A 23,165-nucleotide genomic window follows, 5' to 3' on the forward strand; every position below is an offset into this window, starting at 1 on the left:
TTGCGTTTCTTCTTTAAGTACGTACGGTAACTTAGCAACTACGCACGACTCAGCAGTAAATCGGCGTAAAGGGGAACAGGAACTTGGTGGACCAAATCGGTTGACACACCGTCGGAGTCCCAACAACGTTCTCAGCCTCAGGTAAGTGAAAATGTAAGGTTGTAACCTTATTTAGTTTAACACACACTTTCTACAATGTTCATGTGATAGCCTAAGTTAGATTAATATCGCTCAAGAGGTGGGTGTATTAGCCAAAAGTTGTACTTTTTTGATGTAATTCTCCGAAGTTTTGAGATGAAAGAAACATGAAACGTGGTGTGTGTTTGTTTAGTTTTTTGTTTTCTCTCTACACAGTGGGGCAGTGACATGGACCTCTACTGGATATCCTGCCACTTCAGGCCTCTACCAACAGAAGACAAAAGATCAGTGCAGTTCGGGTCTTTTTAATGGAAAATAGATAATTTTTTTTCCCAGTGATTATTTCATGTACATTTTTACTGTAAATACCAGTGGTCCACATATGCTGTATCAGCAGCACAGTAAATAAGTATACATTTTACTTCAGTGGTACTGGTCACAACATAACTGGTCAATAATCTGGTGTTAATATTTGACACTTGGTTTGTGTCACAATTGATTTAAACTGATTTAGCATGGACTTAATAATATATTATAGACATTTTCCTCAGATGACATTTAGGTTTGTCAGAACAGTTGGCTCCATTAACATTAATAAAGGAAGCTTGTTGGCAGAAAAGGAAAAACAAAATGTCCACCATTTTAGGCACAGCCATTAACTGTAAATCAGCATCAATGACAATTTATATATTCACTTTATTATAGTCATTAAATCATGATTGTTTTTATTGCAATGTTAATGTTTTGTTACATTTTAATGTAGATATAAAAATTTCAGTCAATGGGCCTACAAATGTAACAGTGATTTGAAGTCTCATTGTTTTATAAATCAGTGATCAATTCACGGATTGAACTCATAAACAAACAAACCATATAACACGTCTACAAAATCAGTGACCCGTGCAGACCCGATGACAGTTCACTGTATCCTGGTGTAGTATTGTAGGCTGAGCATTTCTAAGGTAAAGTAGGCAGTGAGAACCACAAGGTGGCGTTGAAGTCACAGGATGGAGCTCTGCATTGATTCTGAGTTCGGATGGTCAGACAAAATACCAACATGAAGAGACTAATGGAAGTAAATTAACCGCGTCTCTCTTGAATATCGAACATAATCGTTTAATCTCCTAACTCATGAGTTTTGCTCTGGTTTATGTGCAGTATGATGTTAGACCCAGTCGGAAAGGACGACTGCTGAATTATTTTTGTTGTCTTAATGTGCCAGATTTAGCTATTTTCACGACTTTAGGTAAATCTCTTTAGATGATAGGACTGAGAGGGAACTCGTTAGTGTGTGTGTGTGTGTGTGTGTGTGTGTGTGTGTTGTCCAGTCTATTGTACTGTCTACCGATAGAACATCACCATAGGTCCTCACTGAAAACAGGGATTCAAGTCGTGGTTTTGAAGGGGGAGGGAAAAGGGAAAAGAGGGTGAAAAAGAGGAGTACCTGACGTGTTTGCCTCTGCTACCAGCAGCAGTCCCTCTAAACCTACACCTACCTCCCGGCTGGGGAACTGCCTGCTTTCGATAAGGGATCTAGTCCACAAAATCAAGTGTGGTGGGAGGGGGTGTGTAGAAAAGAGTGGAATAGGAGAGAGAGAGAGAGAGGACTTATTGAGGGAGGGGGAAAGGTCAGGGACACGGGGGGGTTATCGCAGTGCCAGAAGTAAGGAGACCGTCTACACAAACTGCTTGGCAGACGAATCCAAGGAGACGAAGTGAAATAAACCAGCAGCTCACCGCTTAAACTCTGACTCTTTGTTTTAATTATTTTTCGCAAGGACTACTTTTGGATTAAAAAACATTTTCGACTCCTTCCTGAAACTAACTGTACCCTTTGGTAAAATCCAAGCAGCACAAAGAACTTTTTGGGCCGTGCGTAATTTGGAGAGTTTCTGGCCGCGCTGCGTCAGGATGCGCATCTGTCCGCTACTGGTCTTCCTCTTTCTGCTGAGCGCCGGGCGCGCTCAAAAGTTCTCCGCTCTGACGGTAGGAAGAACCACAACACCGACCCTCACCCTCCTGACCATATGCTACTATATGCATTTCACAGCAGGAACACCTACCTGAAAACTTTTTGTGTGTGTTCGCAAGCTAAGGTGGTTCGTCATCGTTTGTGCGTGTGCAGTTTGAGATTTTCTTCTTATAATTTAAAATGCTAAATAAACATAGAGGTAAATTTGATTTAGTCATAATCATGATCCATGTCGATAATGTTTTACTTTCGATGCAATCTCTCTCTCAAGGAAAGTTTCCCTGATTGAATATGTTCCATATATGGCAGAAACTTTGAGGTGGCATTTCCATCTCAGGATAGGTTCTTTTTTAAAAAAACTTTCTGAACTCCAGCCCCCCTGCGTTTAAAATCTCTGCACATTTTACCTCAGACAGCAAAGCTGCTGCCTTGCCTCAGGAGGGATACAGTATTTGGGGTTTTCTTTTTAGTGCACTCACATGCCTCTGTGGCTGTATTGCCATCTATAAGAGTAGATGATGGTGAGTCAGTGTCAGAGGGTCAGTCGCACAACAGGACCTTTAAGGCAGATGAGATGAATTTCATGGTCACAATCAAGTACAGGTACAGTGCTGAAGGAGGGATATAATGGAGAGCGGAATGTGCACTGTCAGAAACTTCCCCCCTTGATTTAGAGGTTGAAGTGACAGGCACCACCTCCAGCACCGTTATTTATGGGCACGGGTGAGGATGCCTTAATATCCAATTGGAAACAAATGGTCATGAGTTGTTAACCTGCAGGTGAAGGGTCAGAGATCGCTTCTCCCTGACGGCACTATGGAGTTGCGGAATGTGGGAGGAAATGTTGCACGGAACAACCCCTTAATTTTCACCACAATACGAAACACATTTTATTTTTACAGATTAGCTCTTTCTTTTTTTTTTAAATGTTATTGGTCTTAGTACTTACCCAGCAAATGATATCAAAGTTGCATCTGTTTTTGGGTGCTCTGGATATGCTTCAAAGGAGAAAAAGCCTTCAAATTTTATTTCATGTTACAGGAATAACTTTTGCAGCCATTCCTCCCCAATGTGGTTAATTAGATCTTATTTATTGGAATAACACATGGAGCACCAGAGTTTTTATCCTATTTTTATTGAGCTTTATGAGTGATTAATGGCTTATTGTTTGAATGGGACAGGAAAGGACATTGTGGGTTTTAGGAAAATGTCTCAATGTCATATTTTCTACATACTTGAGGTTAAACAGACAGTTAAATATAGGGGATATTTGACTAGGTTATTCGGGAGGCAGACTTTTTTCCATGTGTTAAGGAAGAATGAAATAGTGTGTGAAAAGATGAGAGTGTACAGATCATAGCCTGCCTCTTTTCCAAACCTATACAACGCGATTAGAGTATAACATATGGGCTCCCATGCTTTCATGAAAGAGTGCACCTGCCCAGTGAGGTTTCTTTATTGTCGCATGACCACCTTTCACACCACCTCTTTCTTTTTAACAACTTTCACAGCAATTAAATGCCTTTACCTTTGATTGAGTTAGTATCCTGGCTAAAAGCTGTCACTTTCTTCCCACTCCGCTATGCTGGAAACTAATGATCCCCTTTGCATCGTAGCATCCATGAAGGAAACTCCCGCCAAGGTTATTTAACACATTTGCCACGGCTCTCAGCTGGGGCCCCCATTGACCCTGCAGGCCGTGGTGTGAGGGGCCTCTTGGGGTGCTGGAAGTGAGGGCCTCCCAGCCCAGAAGGCCCTCATCAGCCTATAATGTGCTCTCTGCTGGAGGCTCACCTCCTCCGTACTCAATTCAGTCCCACAATGCCACAGAACCAGGGGGAGGTAATAGGATTTGATTTGTATGCTGGTTGGTCTCAGAAAAAAAAAATCCCTTCCACTCCGCCCGTCTCGTCCTCTCTTGTCTGTCTTTTGTCCCTTTGCCAACTTCTTGTATTATTTGAGCAGATGCAAAAAGCATCTTCCAAAAGCGATCACATGAAAAAAGATAGATATCATGAAAGCAGACAGCAAAGTTAAGAGAAAGAAAAACAGAAAGTGAGAGCCAACTGTCTGGAAGTAGACAAAAAGGGATTTGAGTCACAATATGTGTTCTGTCTTGTTTGAGTCTCCTCTTATGATTAATAAGGGTGTAAGTTTTGCTGCATGTAGCTGAGGGGAAAGCCATCCATCACACTCCACCGTCTTGCTGTGTACAACGATGGTGCTCGCTTGGAGAGGCTGAAATGAGACAAGTGGAGTGTAAGGGCTCTACCTCAGCACTGTCCACCCATCACCACAGGCCAAATACTGCCATTACGTGTACATAGGAGGAAAAGTCTCTCACTGGCGTTCACAGCTTACTTGTTCTCCTGCCACAATGTGGCCAGCTTTCACTGAGATAAACACAGAAATGCCTGATAGTGAATCTGGGTGGCTGATTTCATAGCAAGCTGTTTTTCCATGCTGCGTTCTTGGAGCTTTATCATAAACTTGCAGTCACTTGGCAGTCTGCTGTGTGCTGTACAGTGGAGATCGAGCTGGATGCTGGGCTGCAGAATGGCTCTGTCTGAGATGTCAGTCGGCTGGCTGGCAGGGACTCATGCTGATAATGCCGACCTAGTGTGAGCACCGGGGTGGCCACTGTGGACTGTGGCCACGTTGGCGGTCCACCACCAAGTATGGCTGGAGAAACTTAGTCACCATCAGGACAGTTACTGGCTTTGGGTGGTTGCAGTCTCCTGCAAAAATCATGCTCAAGCCAACCTGTTACGCCTGCTGGATTTTACGTGAAGGGGTGAGCTGTGAAAGACTGTGTGGAGGGTGAGAGGAGGTCACAACAGCAGAATGATGTCCTGATGCGGTGGAAGGACGGGGGAGAGGGAGGGAGACTGTCAGTTAGGTGCAATGATGCAAACAAACCCAAAAACTCAGACACTAACAAGGAGGGGCAAGGACATGTTAGAGACCCAGTTTATACAGAGACACAATAGACATGAGTGGCAAGAGAAAGTATTTTGCAATGTAATCACACCAGCTGTGATGCCTGTCAACATGTTGACTTTCTGACCTAGAAAAATGCCACAGAGAAAGAGAGAGAATGGGAGGGAGAGTGTTTGTAGACATCTATACAACCCGTCTCAAATTAAATGATACTCACAATGCAAAAGAGTAATTTTAAAATGGAAAATCAACCCAAATGTAGCAAAACATTTTCTAACTGCTTAAAGTGAAGTTTAAGAAGGTTAAAAACACTGAGGTTTGAGGTCAGGTAGCAGCTTAGTGGACCAGTTGTAAAAGCACTGACCGTGAACCTTAACGTCCACTTCAAATCCACATGGGGTCCATTCATTCCTGTCACCATCTCACCCCACATTTCCTGCCATTCAACTACTGCTGTTGCAAAAAAGGCATAAGATGCCATATTTATGTCTTTGTTGTATTGTCTTTGGGTCAGAGTAAGGCGTGATATGTAAAAACCAGCGGTGTCCGCTGATTAAATTCCGTTTTCCTGCACTGTTGAAAACCCAAACATTTACACACTGTGTGACAAATGACTTTGCTTAAGGCAAAGAAGATTTGGGGTTTCAAATTCAGGATATCTTCATTATTCTTGAGGTTTTGTTGAGGTGCGATATTTTTGACCCCTAGGACAAAGGGCGTATGCAGAACATGGAGACTGTTCAATGAACAGTCAGATTTATCTTGGAACACGGCATGGCTTCCAAACACCCAAAGGTTGCCAGATAAATTTGTAGTCCACTGATATAATCTTCACTTTGAGTTTTGCATCGGCCAAGTGAAACACGATACTTCACTTCTCTTCAATCACTGGAAATGCACAAGGTTTATTCATATTTTGTTTTTACCAAAAGAGGAAGAAGTCAAAATGTGCAGGAGGATGAAGAATTAGAGTTGAGGCTTTGGACACAGACTGCATTGATGAAGCCAACATCCAGCTCTGTAATGTCGGGATACTCTTTGTGTTCTTATTGTTTTAAAAGCCAAGGAAGAAAGCTTGTTTAAAAAAAAAAAAAAAAAAAAAAGAAAAGTATTCAATCTAAAAGACAAATTTTCAGTCCTTCTCTTCCAATGTGTTTGAACGGGTCTCTGCTCTCTGATCCCCCTGGGAAGATTTATAAGGAGGGCTGACAGAGTTGCCCCAGAGCGACACTGCCTTCCCTGCCAACCTTTTTCCAGGTGCATGTAGCCCTACAGCGCTACTCATCTGAAAGCAGAGGGGCTGCCACCAAACCTCATCTGTCACTTCATTTGTTGGATGTCAGACACAACAAATTTTTTATTGCTTATCATCCCACCCTCCTCCTGGATGTGCGTCTTCACTTCTCTCAGGTTGTCTTAACATAACTGTTACAGATTTTTATGGCGTACTTTTAACTGAGTGCTTTGACTGTCTGCTTTGTGCCACAGATGGTTTGTGTGAGTAAAAAGAGAAAGTTTGTAGTTGTCGCGGACAACAGAGGTCATTCAGTCAGATTTTTTAAATCTGTGTATCATCTGAAAACTGAACAAAAATGTCACAAAAAACTAAAGAGCCAAACTGAATGAAAAATTGCAGTGTTGCATGGAGGAGACAAAGAGATTCGAGAAAGTATTTATTCCTGGATATGACTAAAAACAGCACCTGCACTGGCAGCAGTTTGGGTTTTCTTTTCCCATTATACTCATAATTCCACAGGAACTGTACGAATGAATCATGCAAACTTTGTGTTAACCCAACACACATACTGTAGCAGAACAAAGCTCCCTGACATCTAGTTTATTCAGCCGCTCTATCATTCACTGGTTTTTCATTCATTGTAGCAGTCACAGCTTGTTGCCCCCGCCTCCCTCTCCTACCCACACCCTCACCACCGTCTCATTGTGTGGCTTGGCGAGGCGGTTTCATACCAGGGTTGAAGATACAATGGTGGCATTGACACAGGTGATGTGATGCGTTCAGCCAAGAGTCTCCGTCCTTGTTTCTTTTTTTCATGGCTGAGTAAAACATCCTCAGGACAGATTCCAGGAAAATACCTTTGCAGGTGTTGTCACACACAAAAGATGAAGCGTCAGTTGAATCTTCTCCAGCTTTTTAGGTATAGGCAAGTCCATTGCTACACCCTGGCAGGCTTGTAGTGACACTGCCTCATCTTTGTCTTTCTTTGCTTTATACCGTACCTATGAAAAGATATTTTTACTTTCATATGAACCTGATGACAGGCATGAAGCTGAGCTAATGACTTGAGATGAACACCTGTTCTATCTTTGGTGTCGTAGTTTAAAAAAAGAACAACATTTGCCTACTCAAGGCCCAACCCTTTCCGTCTGATCCCTCCAGAATGACACCTGTTCTGCAGATTGAAATGTTTTGGTGCAGAGCTGACTGATTCAATTAAATGACTCATTTATAAAATCTTTCCCCTGCTTACATCCTACTTTATCACCTATGCAGTTCCTGCGGGTGGACCAGGATAAGGAGTGCAACATGGAATGTAGCGGAGCTCCTCGCAAACCCCTCTGCGCCTCAGACGGCAGGACCTTCACATCTCGCTGCGAGTTCCTCCGAGCCAAGTGCCGCGACCCCCAGCTGGAGGTCATCAGAGGGCCATGCAAAGGTCAGGTCATGAGTCACGCTTCAGCGCCGCCTGACGCTCTCAAATGTGCGGGGAGGGTCACAGTAGAAACTTGTGGGTTAAATTCATTTCAACATAATTAATTCTTTGAGTGCTGGGAGGATGAGTGGGGTTGACACACAGAGAGAGGCTGGATAATGGGAGTTTGGGAGAGCTTGCTGCTGCCTGGCTGGTTTCATGATCGCATCCCATTTGCACCCATGAAAGAAATTTGAAAGTATTTGTCACAATACACTGTTTACTCTGTTTTATCATCCTACAAATTACATGGTTAACTATTTATATATAACAGTCCCATGAGACAAAGAACTTCCTCGTGTGCCTCCAGCTTTAGGAAACCTAATTCTTATTGAGTGGTGATAGAATTTCAGTGATCGATCTCATTTTCGTCGTACTAGACGTAAAGCTGTACGTATGTGACCAATGGAGGACTGGAGATGAAAAACAAAAAGGGAAGGAGACCCAGTGAGGTCAGGCGGCTCACAGACTCTTTCATTGTTCGTTGTCGTTGGAAGGAAGAATCCCTACGCCCAAATGCTGAAGCCCTGAACCCGCTCACCCCCACCCTCCTCATTCGCTCTATACTGCTATTTCATAGTTCTACAGACTGGGCACAAAGCCCCATTCTTGCATATTATAATATTAGATCACTAATGCAGGGAGCGTGAGCAAAAGCATTTGCTTAAAAAGAAGTCTCATATGATGGAAAAGCATTCTGGATTTTATGCCCGTGCTGTTTCTCTATGGCAACGTCTCTAAGCAGACATCTGGATGTGGCGGATAGTGCCGGGATTCCAGCTAGGAAGCTGAAAGGGACGAGAGTCCATGAAAGTCTTATTGTATGCGTCAATAACATCGGGTGTATAAGAGTTCTGACCCCCCTCTGCTGCTCGACGGCTGGGGTGAAAGACACAGCAACGGCAGCCGTGTCAGCACCCGAAATAAACCAGAGGGCTGATCATGCTTAAAAGCACAGAGATGGGATTGTGTTTAAGGATGGCGAAACTGGCACCACATTTGTTTTCTATCACTCTGCTCAGACGATTCAAGTGTCCTGTCATTTTTTCCAGTCAAGTTTTTGGTCGGAGCCCCCTGGAGAAGGACGATGATTTTTGGTTTTTCCACTGGAGCAAACTTTAGAGCTCCACAAGTCTGTTATCCTCCATCCAGAACATCCAGCGTCTCTCTTCTCCAGTGACAGTGACACACGCACACACTAAACAGACACTAGACTGAGAAAAACCAGTCCACATTTCCCCATGTGTCTAATGGTCAATCTACAGAAAGACATGCCAGAGACCTGCGGCCTCCTGACCAAACTGGTGAACGTTTTTAAAATTAGCATGAGTCATTGTTTTAATGTGATTTGAACCTACCAACCAGACGAGGACTGCGTGGCAGCATGTGTCACTCCAAGTTACCATTATACCCTCTGCTGCCCAACATTCCCTGAGAGTTTGCACAGCTGGTGCTGTTGGCCAGGTGAGATGAAGCAGCTGTGGAATGACAGGATGAGCCATGGCCCTGGCAGAGGGATGTGAAAAGACACAAGGTGCACGTCGGGGAAACCTCGCTGACCCTCATTTATATCAACAAATACTTCTGAGGACAGATCAGACTGGGCTGAGGAGAGAGTCGAGGTTTCTGAAGAGAATGAGAGAGACCCAAAGACATTAAAGAAGGGTCAGGTTTTCCTTGTGCATCAGCCCTTTTCTTGGGTGACTGGAATGTTCTACAGGAGCAGCACGAGCTGCCTTGCTCAGTAATGGCTTTACCACCAGGCCCTATGCAAGTTTGCCTGACTTGCTCCTAATAAGACCGGGGGTGTTTGTTTCTTTTCCCAGCCGCACAAGTATCTCCTGCTTCCGAAATGTCTTGAATTGTTTCCCCTGCATCTGTCCGCTCTCCCTTCATTTTTCCTTCCTTCTTCATCCTCTGCAATATTCACCATCATCTTATGACTTTTTAAGTATGCTGGGATCAGAGCCGTGCAGCAGGAGAAAATAGTTGAGCTGTGGGTTGAATCATGAGTCTCTGTGATGTGCTGTGATTCCAGTGATTTGTGGTCCTTCTCAGATACATCCAGATGTGTTGCAGAGAAGAAGTACACGGAGCAGCAGGCCAAGAAGCTGTTCCCGCAGGTCTTTGTGCCTGTATGCAACCCTGATGGCACATACAGCGAGGTAACAAAAAACACAATTTAATTATACTTCTCTTCAATATGTGGCAATTTACAACACTACATAGGCCACAGTAGAAAAGAGTCATTCTTTTGCCACATTTTTTAAAGGAATTGTTTGTTTCTCCTGAATCGGATTTACTGTTAAGCTTTTAGCTCTTTTCCTTTACAATTCGTTCTCACAGATGTCATCCCTGGCTTAGATTGTGTTGACATTGTGTTTACATGCTGTCTTAATTACAGGTCCAGTGCCACAGCTACACTGGATACTGCTGGTGTGTCACCCCCAATGGCCGACCCATCAGCGGCTCAGCAGTGGCCAATAAAAAACCTCGATGCCAAGGTAGGTACCCCCTCTGTTTTACACATTCGCATAGTGTATTCTCAGTCGATTATTATAAGCCTTACATTTTGTAATAAGCAGCCAATTTAAATGACTTGTACTCAAATGTGGTTTCTGCAATTACATGAAGCAATGATGATAGATTGAATTCAGCATGGAAAAGCATGACAGGCCGTGTTTGTGGGGGCTGTAATCTTTAGTGCTGTGGGAAAGCGGTCAGTGACTGGACTGAGAGTTTGAGGGCCACCCGAGGACTGAACGTTGCTCAAGGCATGAGGCTACAGTGTAAATAAGACCAGTAGAGAATCCTGAGTTGAGCAACAAAATGAAACTGTAAGAAATGTAAGTTCTTGCAGGATGGCCTCTGCCAAACAATCAAATAACCAATGCCACATGTCTTCCCTGTGTGTCTTCGTGGGGCTGCCTTGTAAGTTGCTGCTGTCTGCTGAGTGAGAAAGTTCCAGAAGCAGCTGCAGGAACTGCCGCACTTTGCACTGCCAGCTGTACTTTAATTATTAGTTGTGTATATGAAGTTTAGACATCTCTCCGGTGACATGCAGCGTATGTTTGTTCTTGTGCCACAAAACGAGGCCAAAGATTTGTGGGCATTTGTCTCAGACTTTAAAAGTTTAATTAGTCTGAACCTGTCTCTTTTTCAGGATCAAAACAGGAGAGAGCTACCACAAGAGAGCCAGGTAAAGCAGGTGAGACTTTAATTCAAGGGAAATCGATTCTCAGGGGCATATTGACTCTTATGTATGTGCATGTTTGCTTTAATGGTTGTCCATGTGCATGTGTGTACCTAGCCAAGCATGCATGTACACATGTGTATGTACTCATTTGTATTTCTGTGCCGGGCGGATCGCCTGTTAAGGCTTGCCTCTAATATTTTGTCACTTAGAAAGAGTACAAGCAGCCCGAAGGCTGATATAAAAACAGCCTTTCACTGACTAACAAGTCTAAGGAGAGAGGCTGTGGTGATCTTTAATGCACACCACCAGCAGCTACGGCTCCTATAACCCCTTGTTGTCTTTAACAGGTTGCTAAATGACCAGGAAGCAAGAATGGAAGATCACTGAGTTATCAGAGCTCTTCTCTAACTTTGTGTTTTTGTTTTGTTTGTTTTTTTACATCTTTGTTCTTTTTCAGTAGCAGTGTCATAAGACAAAAGGAAATGTTCACACTTTATCCTCCACCTACTTTCACGCTGTCTCACATCAATGTCTACCCTTATCCAGACATAGAACCACTACGTTTCTCTCCAGTTCCACTACAGATACTGGGTTTCTTTCTTTAATTGAGAATATTTATCTGCTCAGGGAGAAAAAAAGGGTAATTTGGGTTGATTTAGATCACTTCCTTATGTGGTTGTAAATATGTCCACGTGCGTGTGTGTGTGTCTGCATGCATGAATGTGTGCATGCATTTGGAAAAGTGTGTATCCATCTACTTGTGTTTGTCACATGGGTTATGCCTGTCAGTGTGACATTTATGTCTGGATTTCTCTCTCTCTCTGTAAACAATCTTGGCTATAGTGTCTGTCTGAGCTCGGCCAACTCATTACACATAGATCAAGTGGGAATGCAAAAATTTGAGATGGTGGGAGAGTGAATGAGGGTGGAAAGGAGGTGAAGGGAGGGGGGTTGTGGTTCAGTCTGAACTGGTTGGATAAACAGGGTGGTGAAATGCAGAATAAACTGTAGATTTGTGGTGTGCCAGCACTGAAAATAGCAATGATTGCATCAATATTTTGATTCAGCAGAAGCCTATCAGTGCACAAGCATTCTGCAGCAGCCGTTGCTCCACTTTTGTTGTCAGAATATTCATAAAGTTAAGCATTCAAATTCACTCACATGCTGGAATCATATGCAGCTGATGACTGACAAACAGCAGTAAAACTATTGCTGTATAACCACAAATGGCACGGGGGTTTCCTGGCAGATGCTAAAAGAGGTGTTACAGTCATGTTAAAGGCTGCAAAGTAAAGATAGGTCATTAGTGGTTTATCGTAAATCCAAATCATGAATGCACTTTTTTAAATGGCATTTCCATCCATAAAGTGAGCAGAGTAATAATATGTCTGCCTCAGTCAGTCACACCGACTGTATATATTTTTATCCACCAAGCGTGATTGAGGAAATGAATGGCTGGCATAACGAACTTGCATTAAATGTAATAACATGACTTGGAGAATGGAGAATTTGTTGCTAAAGAAAAGAACTTTAAGTTTAATCTCTGTTTGTGGAGCCGCCCATTTGAAGATACCCTGACTCATGGATTAACAAAGGTTTACTTTGTGCAGAATGCAGAATGAGTGTCCCACGCAGAGGTTAACCACACCTTCGGCCGTGGATTCACTCTAAGCGCTTGAATCCCTCTATCCCATCTCCCTCCTTCAGCAAATCATACAAACAAGCAGACCGAACAAACACTGACCTCAGTTTTCCCTCTGTTAATTGGTTGGTCTCAGACTTGGCTGCTGCGTTCTTCATCTGTTGTGTCTCTCCCACCTTCACAAACACAGGAAGGATGAAGAAGAACATCAAGGACAACTCGTCCTCATCCTCTCCTCATCTATTATAATTGACCTCAATCTGTCCTCCATAGCATAATCTCCCGTGTTGCATGAAGTGAAGCCGTGGGAATATATGACCACTATACTTATGGTTTTCTTCTTTCTGTCTCTTACTTGAAGTCATCTCTTTCAGCTTTCTCCACACACACACCTCTAATTCTCCTCACCTCTCCTTCTGCCTCTCTCATTATTGGCCGGGCAACGTGCAAATCTCTCATAGTTAAATATTCTCTAATCTACCTTACTTTCGTAATTGTAGTCTCCTTGCAAATATTCTCCATTCTAAATGCAGATGAGACTGGTCTAGTGGTGGATCCGCAGCCTCCTACAGATGAAGAAGGTGAGACTTTATTTGCCAGGACTGTTTGTAAAAAAATGCGGCAATATTTCTGTGTTTACTGTGAGGCACCAAACGGACTCCACATCCTTAAAAGGGCAGTGAGCCTGCACATGAGACAGCTCCAAAGCCTTTTCTCAAAAATAGTCACAGGGGAAAATGCGATAATAAAACATTATCAGACTCTCAAGATTTAATGAAGTCATAAACAAGATCAAAAATGACATGATCTATACAGATCTGTACAGTGTCTTTTTTAAGCATATGCTTTACTTGAGGATATTCCCTTTTATGCCAATTTATACCTGCGCTGCTTAACACTTCTGTTTCAAACATAGTGCCTCTGACCATATTAGCCTGACAGGTCTAGTTACAGGTTAATTTTTATATTAAAATGTCTGTAAAACATGATTTACTGTTGCCGATAGAAATAACTAACTCAATATAAAGTAATTGGTATTAGCTCAAGATCACAAACAGCTGGAACATTAAAATGCCACTTGCACGTTAATTCCCACACAATTATGATTTATGGTAATGTTAAAAGGGCCAAGGGAGAACTAGGCACCTTTGATTCTTCTAATGTGCTTTTCTGTATGTCAGTGTTGTGGCATTGTTACAGTCACTTCCTTCAAACTCCAAATGACTTCGAAAATAACTTCCTACATTTTCTAAGGCAATAAATGTAATGTAGTACTCCTAACGGCAGGATGTCACATCTTGTAAAGTTGCATTTGAGCACTTTTATCACCCTTCTAAATTTCCAAAGAAGTGTTTTATGATTTCATCTTAATTCAGTTATTCATAATAATAATAATAAAGGGAGAAACCCAGTCAGTCATGGTTTACCTGCCCCCCTTTTTTAGCTGCTATATATCTGTTCAGTCCCGTCATATGCAATTTATGGTCCATATCCACTCCAGCACTTTGAGAGACGATAACCTTGATGTGCATTTTACAGTCTGTGAGTTTTGGCACCACCAGGTTTGGCTCAGATGATAAACAAGTGTGTTTTCAATTGAAGCTAATAAAGCTGTCTTGGTGATTTCTTTCAGATATTATTTCCCAGTACCCCACTCTGTGGACAGAGCAGGTTCGCAGCCGGCAGAACAATAGAACCAGAGCACCATGTGAGTTTCAAAGAAGACTTTTCCTTTAATGACGGTGATCGGGTGTTTGCAAACCTCAACTGAAAGCACGCTCTGTTTTTCCTACTTGTGTGAGCAATCATGGTTTGAGGCTGTTCTGTCTTTTAAGGACAGATGGTGGGTTGTGAAAGCAATACATCTTGGTATTGGAGTGCGTTAGGCTTTGAGGTTCTGCCTCTCTGTGGTTCTCAGTGTTGCAGCATATCCGTAATTATCAGCACATGGCACAAACACAGGATCCCCTATTCTTTTTGTTACCTCATTGTGTCCTTCTGTTTCGCACATGCACGTTTGCACTTTGGGTATATATTTTGCTTTCTGTATTAATTTTGAAGCCAGTCTAGAGATGAGAACCCTGTGTGCACATGTGCATTTGTGTGTGAATCCCATTATCATAATTTACAGCCAATAAAAAAAGCCTGAGAAATGCAGCATTGATGGTTTTGATTACCATGTGCTCTTTGGGGTATTGGGGTAAAAAAAAAAAAGAAGAATAAAGCACCCACCCAAACAATGAGAGCCCATACGGAGGAACTGGAGCGAAGAGAGTCTGTTGAGAAAGAGGGGAGGCATTTCATTTGGTCTCTTTTGTGTGGGTAAAGATCTCTAATGAAAATAAACAAAGAAAAGGGATATCCATAATCCCGCAGTAGCTTCCGAGCCTTGAGGCAAGCAGCGAATGGAGGGAGAGTTTGGTGATGAAAGCCCTCATGGCCAGAAGAGCTTTACTTCCATCCCTGAGTTTAATACTCAAATCTCCGTCAGAGGGCTACACATCAGAGGTGGAGGCCACTGCCCTAAAAAAACAATCATTTGATCCTGCTGCCGTTTCTTTTGCATGGAGCTGCTGTATTTTTCCTTGTAAATTTTGAATGTGTAATCGAACACTGTTTCTGCACTCTAGTACTTTACCCTACAGTATTATGTCACTGAACGTAGGTGTGTGCAGGCAAAGACACAATAGACTACTGATCTGCTTTTGTCTCGTCTAGCTCTCTCTCTGTCAGACACATCCACAGAGGGCAGTTGAGTGTCCAAATATTTACTTAACTCGGGGCATAGGGATCTGTATGTAGTCATTAGCCTGTTAATGTCCGTAAACAGTGCCATGGGGGGCTGATATAGCCGTCTACACACACTGTCTCCAACTATGCGTCCTCCTCCTTTACCTCTGGGATTTTGCAATCATTGTTCAAAGGTGCTAAGAAAGCAGCTGCATGTGCTCCATTAAAATATTAATTCAGACATATTATATGTTACATAAATCTTAAATGCGTTAGCCAGATCTAGTTAGGAATGACTCCAAATTTAAACTTAAAACAGACCCTTTTGTTCACGCTGGGTGTGTCTCTGTCTGGAGAATGTATTTACAAAATCATACAGCCTAGACCACCGACAAAAAACAAATGTCTTGGTGTGTGTGTGTGTGTGTGTGTGTGCGTGGACAATCCACATGCCTTTGTTGATTTCTATATAATTTCCGACCTCTCTCTCCAGCTTCATCATGTGACCAGGAGCAGCAGTCTGCCCAGGAAGAGGCGAGACAGCACAAGAACGATGCTGTATTTGTCCCTGACTGTGCCCAAGGAGGACTGTATAAGCCTGTCCAATGCCACCCCTCCACTGGCTACTGCTGGTGTGTGCTGGTGGACACCGGACGGCCCATCCCGGGCACCTCCACCAGGTTGGACAGAGTTCAGCTCAAACTCATGTGTGATATGACTTTATAGGCCCTATCTGTGGTACTTAAGCCTAATTCACTAAGATTGTTAACATTTATTGCGCAGTTATTCGTGGCTAACAAACCAGACAGTTGTGACACAAAGCAGGTAAGTGATTATTAGCCAACCTAGACCACTGATAGAGAAGTTGTCCAACTGGATGACCCAGTTTCATCATCTTTTTTTGGAAAATAAGTTCTGCATTGAAATGCCCCCAGATAATACTGAGCTTCTGTACTTCAGACTCAGAAAAAGCCCCATAAGTCTGACATGAGCATGCAGACAATGACTCAGTGGTCCGGTAAGCAGCAGGTCAGAGGTCACTCAGCCTGGCAGAGTGGGGCGCTGGTGCGCTCTTGTTGAGCAGCGAAGCTGGGTATCCGATTAACAAGTCTCCAGGCAGAGTGCCAGACAGCACATTAGCACACATATGGCAGCGTGGATTGTCCCCCTTCTCTCCCCTTGTACCCAGCCAGCTTTTGGCCCTGTTGCACAGCAGCAATCAGGACTCCACCAAGCTTCCTTGTGTCCCACGCTCTCTGTCTGCCTCTCTCCCTCTATCTATGTCTTTCTCACAATCTCTCTCCCATTCTGTCCTCATACCAGCCCCAAATCCCTCCCCTTTTTTGGATGTGTTTCACAGCCTCTGGTTTGCCACAAAACAATTATTTGAATCCCTGAGATTTAACTGCACAGGCCTAACTGGAAAACATGGGGTTTCTTTCAGGTTATACAATGAGGATCGTTTTACTCTTATAAACAATCCCTTCCACCAATCACTTTGAACCAATTTGCATGTTTTGTTTTTGTTTTTTACACGGTGTATTTCTCTTTCACAGGTATGAACAGCCAAAGTGTGACGGCAATGCCAGGGCTAATCCAACCAAACCTAAGGACCATTACAGAAGCAGACATCTCCAAGGTAGATCTGCAGAGACTGGGCCCACTCTCTTTCCTTCCCCTTTGCTCGTTCTTCAGCAGCTGGCATCCAACTGCCACTGAGCTTTCAAGGTTGGGTTAGGTTGGGTTAGTGTCAGTGTGTGTGTGTGTGTCTGTTGACATCATTAACACTGTTAGTCAAGGAAATGGTTGATAAAGAGTTGAGAATTGCCAGATACTGCCCTTAACTGGTCAATAAGCAAGAAGACAGAGACAGATTGGGAGGATTAATCTTCAACTGACACGGGAGATGGAGGATAGTGGGATGATAGCACAGAGGAGAAACAGCAGGGAGGAGAGGTTGAGATAATGGGTAATAGGATGCCAGAGACAGCAAGAGACAGAAAGACTGACAGGACAGCAGATAAGTAAATTGAGGGCAGGAGGGTAGTTTAGGAGTGGTGGTCATGGGGTGACCTAGGTTTCAGGTGATACTGTATGCTGCTATTTACTGCTTTATTTTGAGCTATCTGAGTGGAGTTTCGTACAGGATGACAGTCTAACCAAAAGTCACTGATGGTTTCTCTTGACTGAAACTACTGCCAATCTATAACCTGAACCACTGATTTATTCTAAACCAGAATAAATCCTTTCCCAGGATGTCCAGGATGCTTGTGAATGTAGGTGCTCCTCCACTGAAACAGAAATTTTTACAGCTATCTTTCCATCTACTGACCTGATTGCGGAGGACGACAACTACTCCGCACTGCTTTTCAAGTACAAGTGGTATAACTACTTTTTTAACAGGTTCAGCTTAATGCACTTATCCCAAGTATGTATCCTAGAGTGGAAAATGAAAGTAACTCTTTCCAAAACCATCTGTTGTAAATGTCCTCTTGCTTTTTGCACAGACACTCTATAACATTGCAATAGATGGCGTTTACTCAGCCTGTTTTCATTACATTTGTAAATACTATAATTTCATCACTCTAAATAACATCATATTTCATTTTGTCAGTAATTTCATGACTTGTCATAAAACCAGTGCAAGGCAGTTATAGCCTTCCATGTGCCGCATACAACCAAATCTCAGTTTAAAGCTAAACGGTGCTTGGCAAACCTGTGGTTTTTTGGTGGTTTGGTAAACATTTTAATAATCCAGCAGCATATGAACAGAGCTACCACTGTTTCTGTCCCGTCCGTAGCTGTTTATGTAACAGTTTGCCAGACTAGAGCCGCGCTCTCTGCTCGCAGGTGCCTCATTTAGCAGAAGAGCAGCACTCTGTCTCTACGTTGAGGTCTCCTCTATAGTGTGCATAAAACTGTCAAAAAAACTGAATGGACAGTCACAGATCGATGCTCCTGGGACCAATAAATGCTACGCATCTTGGCCTTCCAGCACCACCAGTGGTGTATATTATTACTAAAATGGTGAGCAGAAAAAATTCTAGTGTCTGTCAGCAGATAGCTCCAATGAGGTGGAAAACATCCCATGAGAAAGAGCTCGGGCCCAACCAAACACCTTTTTAAACAGTGTGTGGTAGGAGCGAAAACAATACACCCATTGAGCCATGTCAACTAACAGAGACGTTCACACAAGTACACAGACATGAGTTTGAACCCGTCAAAGAAGCCTGCACCACATCAGCCAGGTCTCCCATTATTAAATTTGCTGGGGAGCAGTCAAATAAAACAAAGCATCTTGCTTTCTTTATGAGCAGTTGCATCAGCAGCTGTAAACACTGTTACTATACGAACCGAGGATAATTATAAACGCTGCCTTCACATCGCTGCAGCCTATTTGCTCTTCTAGCGCTGGTGTTGAGAGGTTTATGGGGCAAGATGCAAGAAAGGAGCAACTTGCCCTGAAAGCAGCAGGAGAGGAAAGCAGAGTGTTTGGCTAGGTTGCTCCCCAGAGCAGGATCATGGGATAGCGTTGGGGCAGGCGTTGGGAACTGCAGCTGTGAGTGCTGACAGTTCTCTGCCCCATGTGGCCACATAGAAAAACACTGCTTCTTATTGACAGTAACACACAAGCATACACAGGCAAACATACATTTACTGAGCAACTTTTTCAAGGCAGCAAACGTGAATGCATGAATAGTAGTGTAGACGTTAGATTTTCAACAAAAAAATGAAATCATGTGCGGCTTTCTCAGCTTGATTCCATCCTGCATCCATCGAACGTGGACATTACATAATTATAATCATTATGAGGTGAGGGAGCAGACGTTTACTGCTTCAGCCTTGGACTAAACGGAAAACGGCTAGACTCAGTTTCTTTTGAATGACAGCAGGAACATTTGTGTCCTGCCCCTCAGTAAAACAGTGTCCAGACAGACAGAAGCTGATCTGTCCCACCCCCACATGAAAATGTCCTGCTGCCAAGAAAAAAAGGACTGCAGCTTTCACCTGATGGCTTCCCATCTGACCGAACTGCAGACGTCCTCAGATTCCTCCAGCATTACGGAGAAGACGTGCGCTCTCCATGAAAAACACTGAGCCCAAGCAAGTCCAACCACCATTCCACAAATCTCGCCTCAGTCAGAAGCCAGATAAAAACACTTTTCCTTCTGAGGGTGCAATTGTGTGGCTGTCTAGACTAATTTACCACAAGAGGCTCAGCAAGGCACCACTTTGGCCCTTCACAGGTGGGTCAGATATTTTACTGGGCTAGGGCCAGGGAGGGCCCTACTAAAACTTAAGTGCAAGTCTGTTCAGCATTTAAAGAAGACGGCAGAACAGTTCGGACATGTATGCGCTTCAGCCCTTTGCTCGGCACAGGTCGCTGAAGCCTCCTTAGGAAAGGTGGAGTGGAGGCTGGGCGCTGGGTGTTTACGCCAATGCTGGTCACCACCTGTTATAGAGCGGCAAAGCATGCTATTATCTCCAACACAAGAGAATCTGGCCCCGCAGGCCTGGGCCATAAAAAGGTGAAGCAAACTGCGGAGAATTTCTCGTGCTTCTCAGGCAGGGAGAATAGGAGAGCGAAGTCGGACTGTGAGAAAGCAGAGGACAGCGGGAGAGGAATTCAGGAATCCCGCAGGCCTCCATAGCCTTCAGCTCTTCCAGAATAACCTTGGCCTTCTCACTCTTAAAACTCTATGGCCTAACAGGTAATTACTATCATTAGGGCCATTCCACTCCAGTTGTCCCTCATTTTATTTTTTTCCTTTAATTCCGCATGTAAAGATGTTCCTCTGTTGGTTTTAGTTCGGGACTTCATGACAGATTTTGCTTTATAGATTTTTAGGTTGCTTGTGTCAGTCCCATCACTACCTGACATTTCAAATAGTTTCAAATCGGATGATCTGTCTATTAGTCTCTGACTGCATACCTTTCAATGAGACATCCCTCAGAGTAAATCCTCAGTAACGGACTCTGTCAGGACTCTATTTGGGCTTCTTGATCTCTCAGTTGGTGAATGGAGACTCTTGTTCCTGCATACAACACCCAGTATCATCATCTGGGCCTCCAGCTGTCAAAACCACTCAGGGGCCTCTGCGATGATTGGCAGGTACCCTCTTCCTCCTCCAGATGAGGGGAGGTCTGACACTTTATGAGAGGGAGTTAAAGACAACTGTGAGAGTCGTGTTTGGGTTTATTTTCTCCTCTGCTGTCTTTATGTGCTGCTCACCTCAGACCCACGCTGCCTGTTACGTGACGTTCCTCCCCAAACATTTATTAGGCCACCTATGACGGCAGCATTCCAGATCACGACCCATGTTGTAATGCTGTGGGACTGGCTGATCATTTGCGTTTGCTGACACACATGTTGCTTTAATTAATATTATTCATGCTCACACACACTCATTCACACACCAATGGTTGTATTTTCCAGGCTGTCCTGGGGCTAAGAAAACAGAGTTCCTGACAAGTGTTCTTGACGCGCTGTCAACAGACATGGTGCACGCTGTTACTGATCCAGCATCCGCCGGAAGGTATGACGTTATGACGTATGTTCATCTCTCCATCATTGATGTATGTCGGGAGCTTCAGAGATTTACATAAAGTCCATTTTGCTGCAGCTGATTTCTGCAGGAACTTCTGCGACTCAGTGATTTTAACCAGCTGGATGAGCTGATGGAGCAGGCTTTATTTGCTGATTAACTGATGAGATGGTATCTGTCATTCAGGATGGCTGAGCCTGACCCGAGCCACACCCTGGAGGAGAGGGTGGTCCACTGGTATTTCAGTCAGCTGGACAAAAACTCCAGCGGGGACATTGGAAAGAAGGAGATTAAGCCTTTCAAACGCTTCCTGCGCAAGAAATCCAAGCCTAAGAAGTGCGTTAAGAAGTTTGTGGAGTACTGCGACATCAGCAATGACAAGGCGCTGTCTCTGCAGGAGCTGATGGGCTGCCTCGGGGTGACCAAAGAAGATGGTGAGCTGAACAACACAACCGCACAACTTAATGTCTAATGGCTAGCTGCAGCTAATACAGGCTGCAAGGCTACAGAAAAGGCATGACACATGACGATTGTTTCTGTCACTTTCTCCGTCTCACAGGGGCCAAACCAGGTGAAGGTCTACCTTCTAGTAAACTAGTAAGTAAACCACTTTTTCCAAAAGTGGACTTAGTTTCACTTCTAGTGCAAAACTGAACAAAGTCAGGAATATGGCGCTGTTAATAAAGTTGTCAGGCAAAGTATCAAGCTGACGTCACTGCAATCCTCTTCTCAGAATCCTTCAAAGAAGCAAGGCTAAGCCCACAACAGAGATTTCCCCTCCCACACGGAGAATCTGCCCTCATCAATCGGCAATAATGGAAACCATAGTATTTGCACTTTGTACTTTAAAAAAAAAAAAAATGTAAATTCACTTTGTAGAAATAAGGTATTTAAACAGACTGCTGAATCTGTGAATGATGTAGTTAGCTTTTTATGTCCTGACAAACAAAAATTATTTAACACATACAATGTATGTGTCCTTTGTGTGTCGAGAAAGTATACTTTTCAGAGTTGTACAAGTTTTAATGTTTGGTGTTACATTGTTTTCCTCACCGTCCCCCACTGTGCTTTTTCCTCTCATATTCATAACGGGATATTTGCTAAACGGCTACAATACTTAAGCTCATGCCATCTCTCATGTACTGACTTGTAACAGTTTTTCCTGTGCCTTGTACAGCAGTTTGAAAAAAGTCCTAAACATCCATCATAAAACATGCTCCCATGTATTCATGTTAATTAGAAATAAAGAACTCCTTTTATACATTTTGCACTCTCATTTGTCAAATAAGGTTCGTTAGGTCAGTGAATTCAGTTTTCTCTGATCCAGAAGTTCCTCGACGGTTTCCGCCTTGCAACAGAAATGCTGCAGCGTCTTTGACATTTGGTGTTTTCTTTCTGCGTCTTTAATAGAACACCTTGTTGACACAGTCTTGGGGAGCAGAGCATTAGTCATACATAGCAAAGGTCGTGTATCATCCCATTTTCAGACAACATGCCTGTTCCCCTGAGGCAACGATTCTGAATGAGGAAAAAGTAGGATGGTACTTGTTTCTGTCCTCGTCACAGATTTCCTACTTCGACTGAAGACAGATAAATGGACCAATCTTAGTTGTGTGTTGTATGACTGCCCATTAATAGGGCGTTCCGTGAGCCAGTCTGTGTGTGTGTGTGTGTGTATTTGCATAAGGTGCACTTACATGGGTACGGTGACTGTATGAACACTTGATCAGTCAGAGAGGTTTGAATAGATTCTTTCTTAACAACATGCGTGCAGGGCAGCCTTGACACATTACAGTACTGTACATTGTTCCTGTCTGATTATGTTTGGGCTATTAAGTGGTAACTTATGGCTTTTCACAGACAAAGTCCCCTATAGGGCTGAGCGACTGACCTCACACTGACCTGCTCACTCTGGCTAAACCTCTAATTTATGATTAACACATCAGTCTCCTTTCTGCAATATAATCCAGCCCAATGGTCTGGTTTTAACACCCCAGGGGGGCCCAGAAGAGAGATTATGACTGTCTGCTCTAAAATGGTGGATTAGCGATGGATAACCTATGGCCTTCTTAAGCACTTTCTCCGTACGGAGCAAGCGAAAAGCTAAAACTGGAGCAACAAGTCCTGAAGCAGCAAGGATATATATGTTTTTCTCAGCCAGAAAAGCCCAGCTCATAACTAAACCTTAATATGCATCTAAAATCATTTAATGTTCCTTATTTGCTGGCTTAAATACAGTCTTCTAATTATAAACTCACAATTCAACCTCATCTTTTTGCAACATTCCTAA

General features: G+C 43.4%; 1 protein-coding gene across 3 annotated transcripts; it reads left to right on the plus strand.

The window, feature by feature from the left end:
* The first annotated feature begins 1,657 nt into the window (after positions 1 to 1,657).
* Positions 1,658 to 21,782, plus strand: smoc2 (SPARC related modular calcium binding 2). Of its 3 annotated transcripts, none has more exons than XM_029521273.1 (13): positions 1,658 to 2,124; positions 7,563 to 7,725; positions 9,820 to 9,926; positions 10,166 to 10,265; positions 10,925 to 10,969; positions 13,100 to 13,180; positions 14,233 to 14,307; positions 15,823 to 16,009; positions 16,886 to 16,968; positions 20,767 to 20,866; positions 21,062 to 21,309; positions 21,435 to 21,472; positions 21,609 to 21,782. In XM_029521273.1, the coding sequence occupies exons 1-13, from the start codon at positions 2,050 to 2,052 to the stop codon at positions 21,630 to 21,632; spliced, it is 1,326 nt and encodes a 441-aa protein (XP_029377133.1). In that variant the 5' UTR covers positions 1,658 to 2,049; the 3' UTR covers positions 21,633 to 21,782. The 3 variants fall into 3 exon arrangements, with proteins under 3 accessions (XP_029377133.1, XP_029377135.1, XP_029377134.1); XM_029521275.1 differs by having other exon boundaries at positions 1,660 to 2,124; positions 10,925 to 10,960; positions 13,133 to 13,180; XM_029521274.1 differs by having other exon boundaries at positions 1,664 to 2,124; positions 13,133 to 13,180.
* The last annotated feature ends 1,383 nt before the right edge of the window (positions 21,783 to 23,165 follow it).

The sequence above is a fragment of the Echeneis naucrates genome, chromosome 15, assembly GCF_900963305.1.
Source record: "Echeneis naucrates chromosome 15, fEcheNa1.1, whole genome shotgun sequence".
NCBI classification, from domain to species: Eukaryota; Metazoa; Chordata; class Actinopteri; order Carangiformes; family Echeneidae; genus Echeneis; species Echeneis naucrates.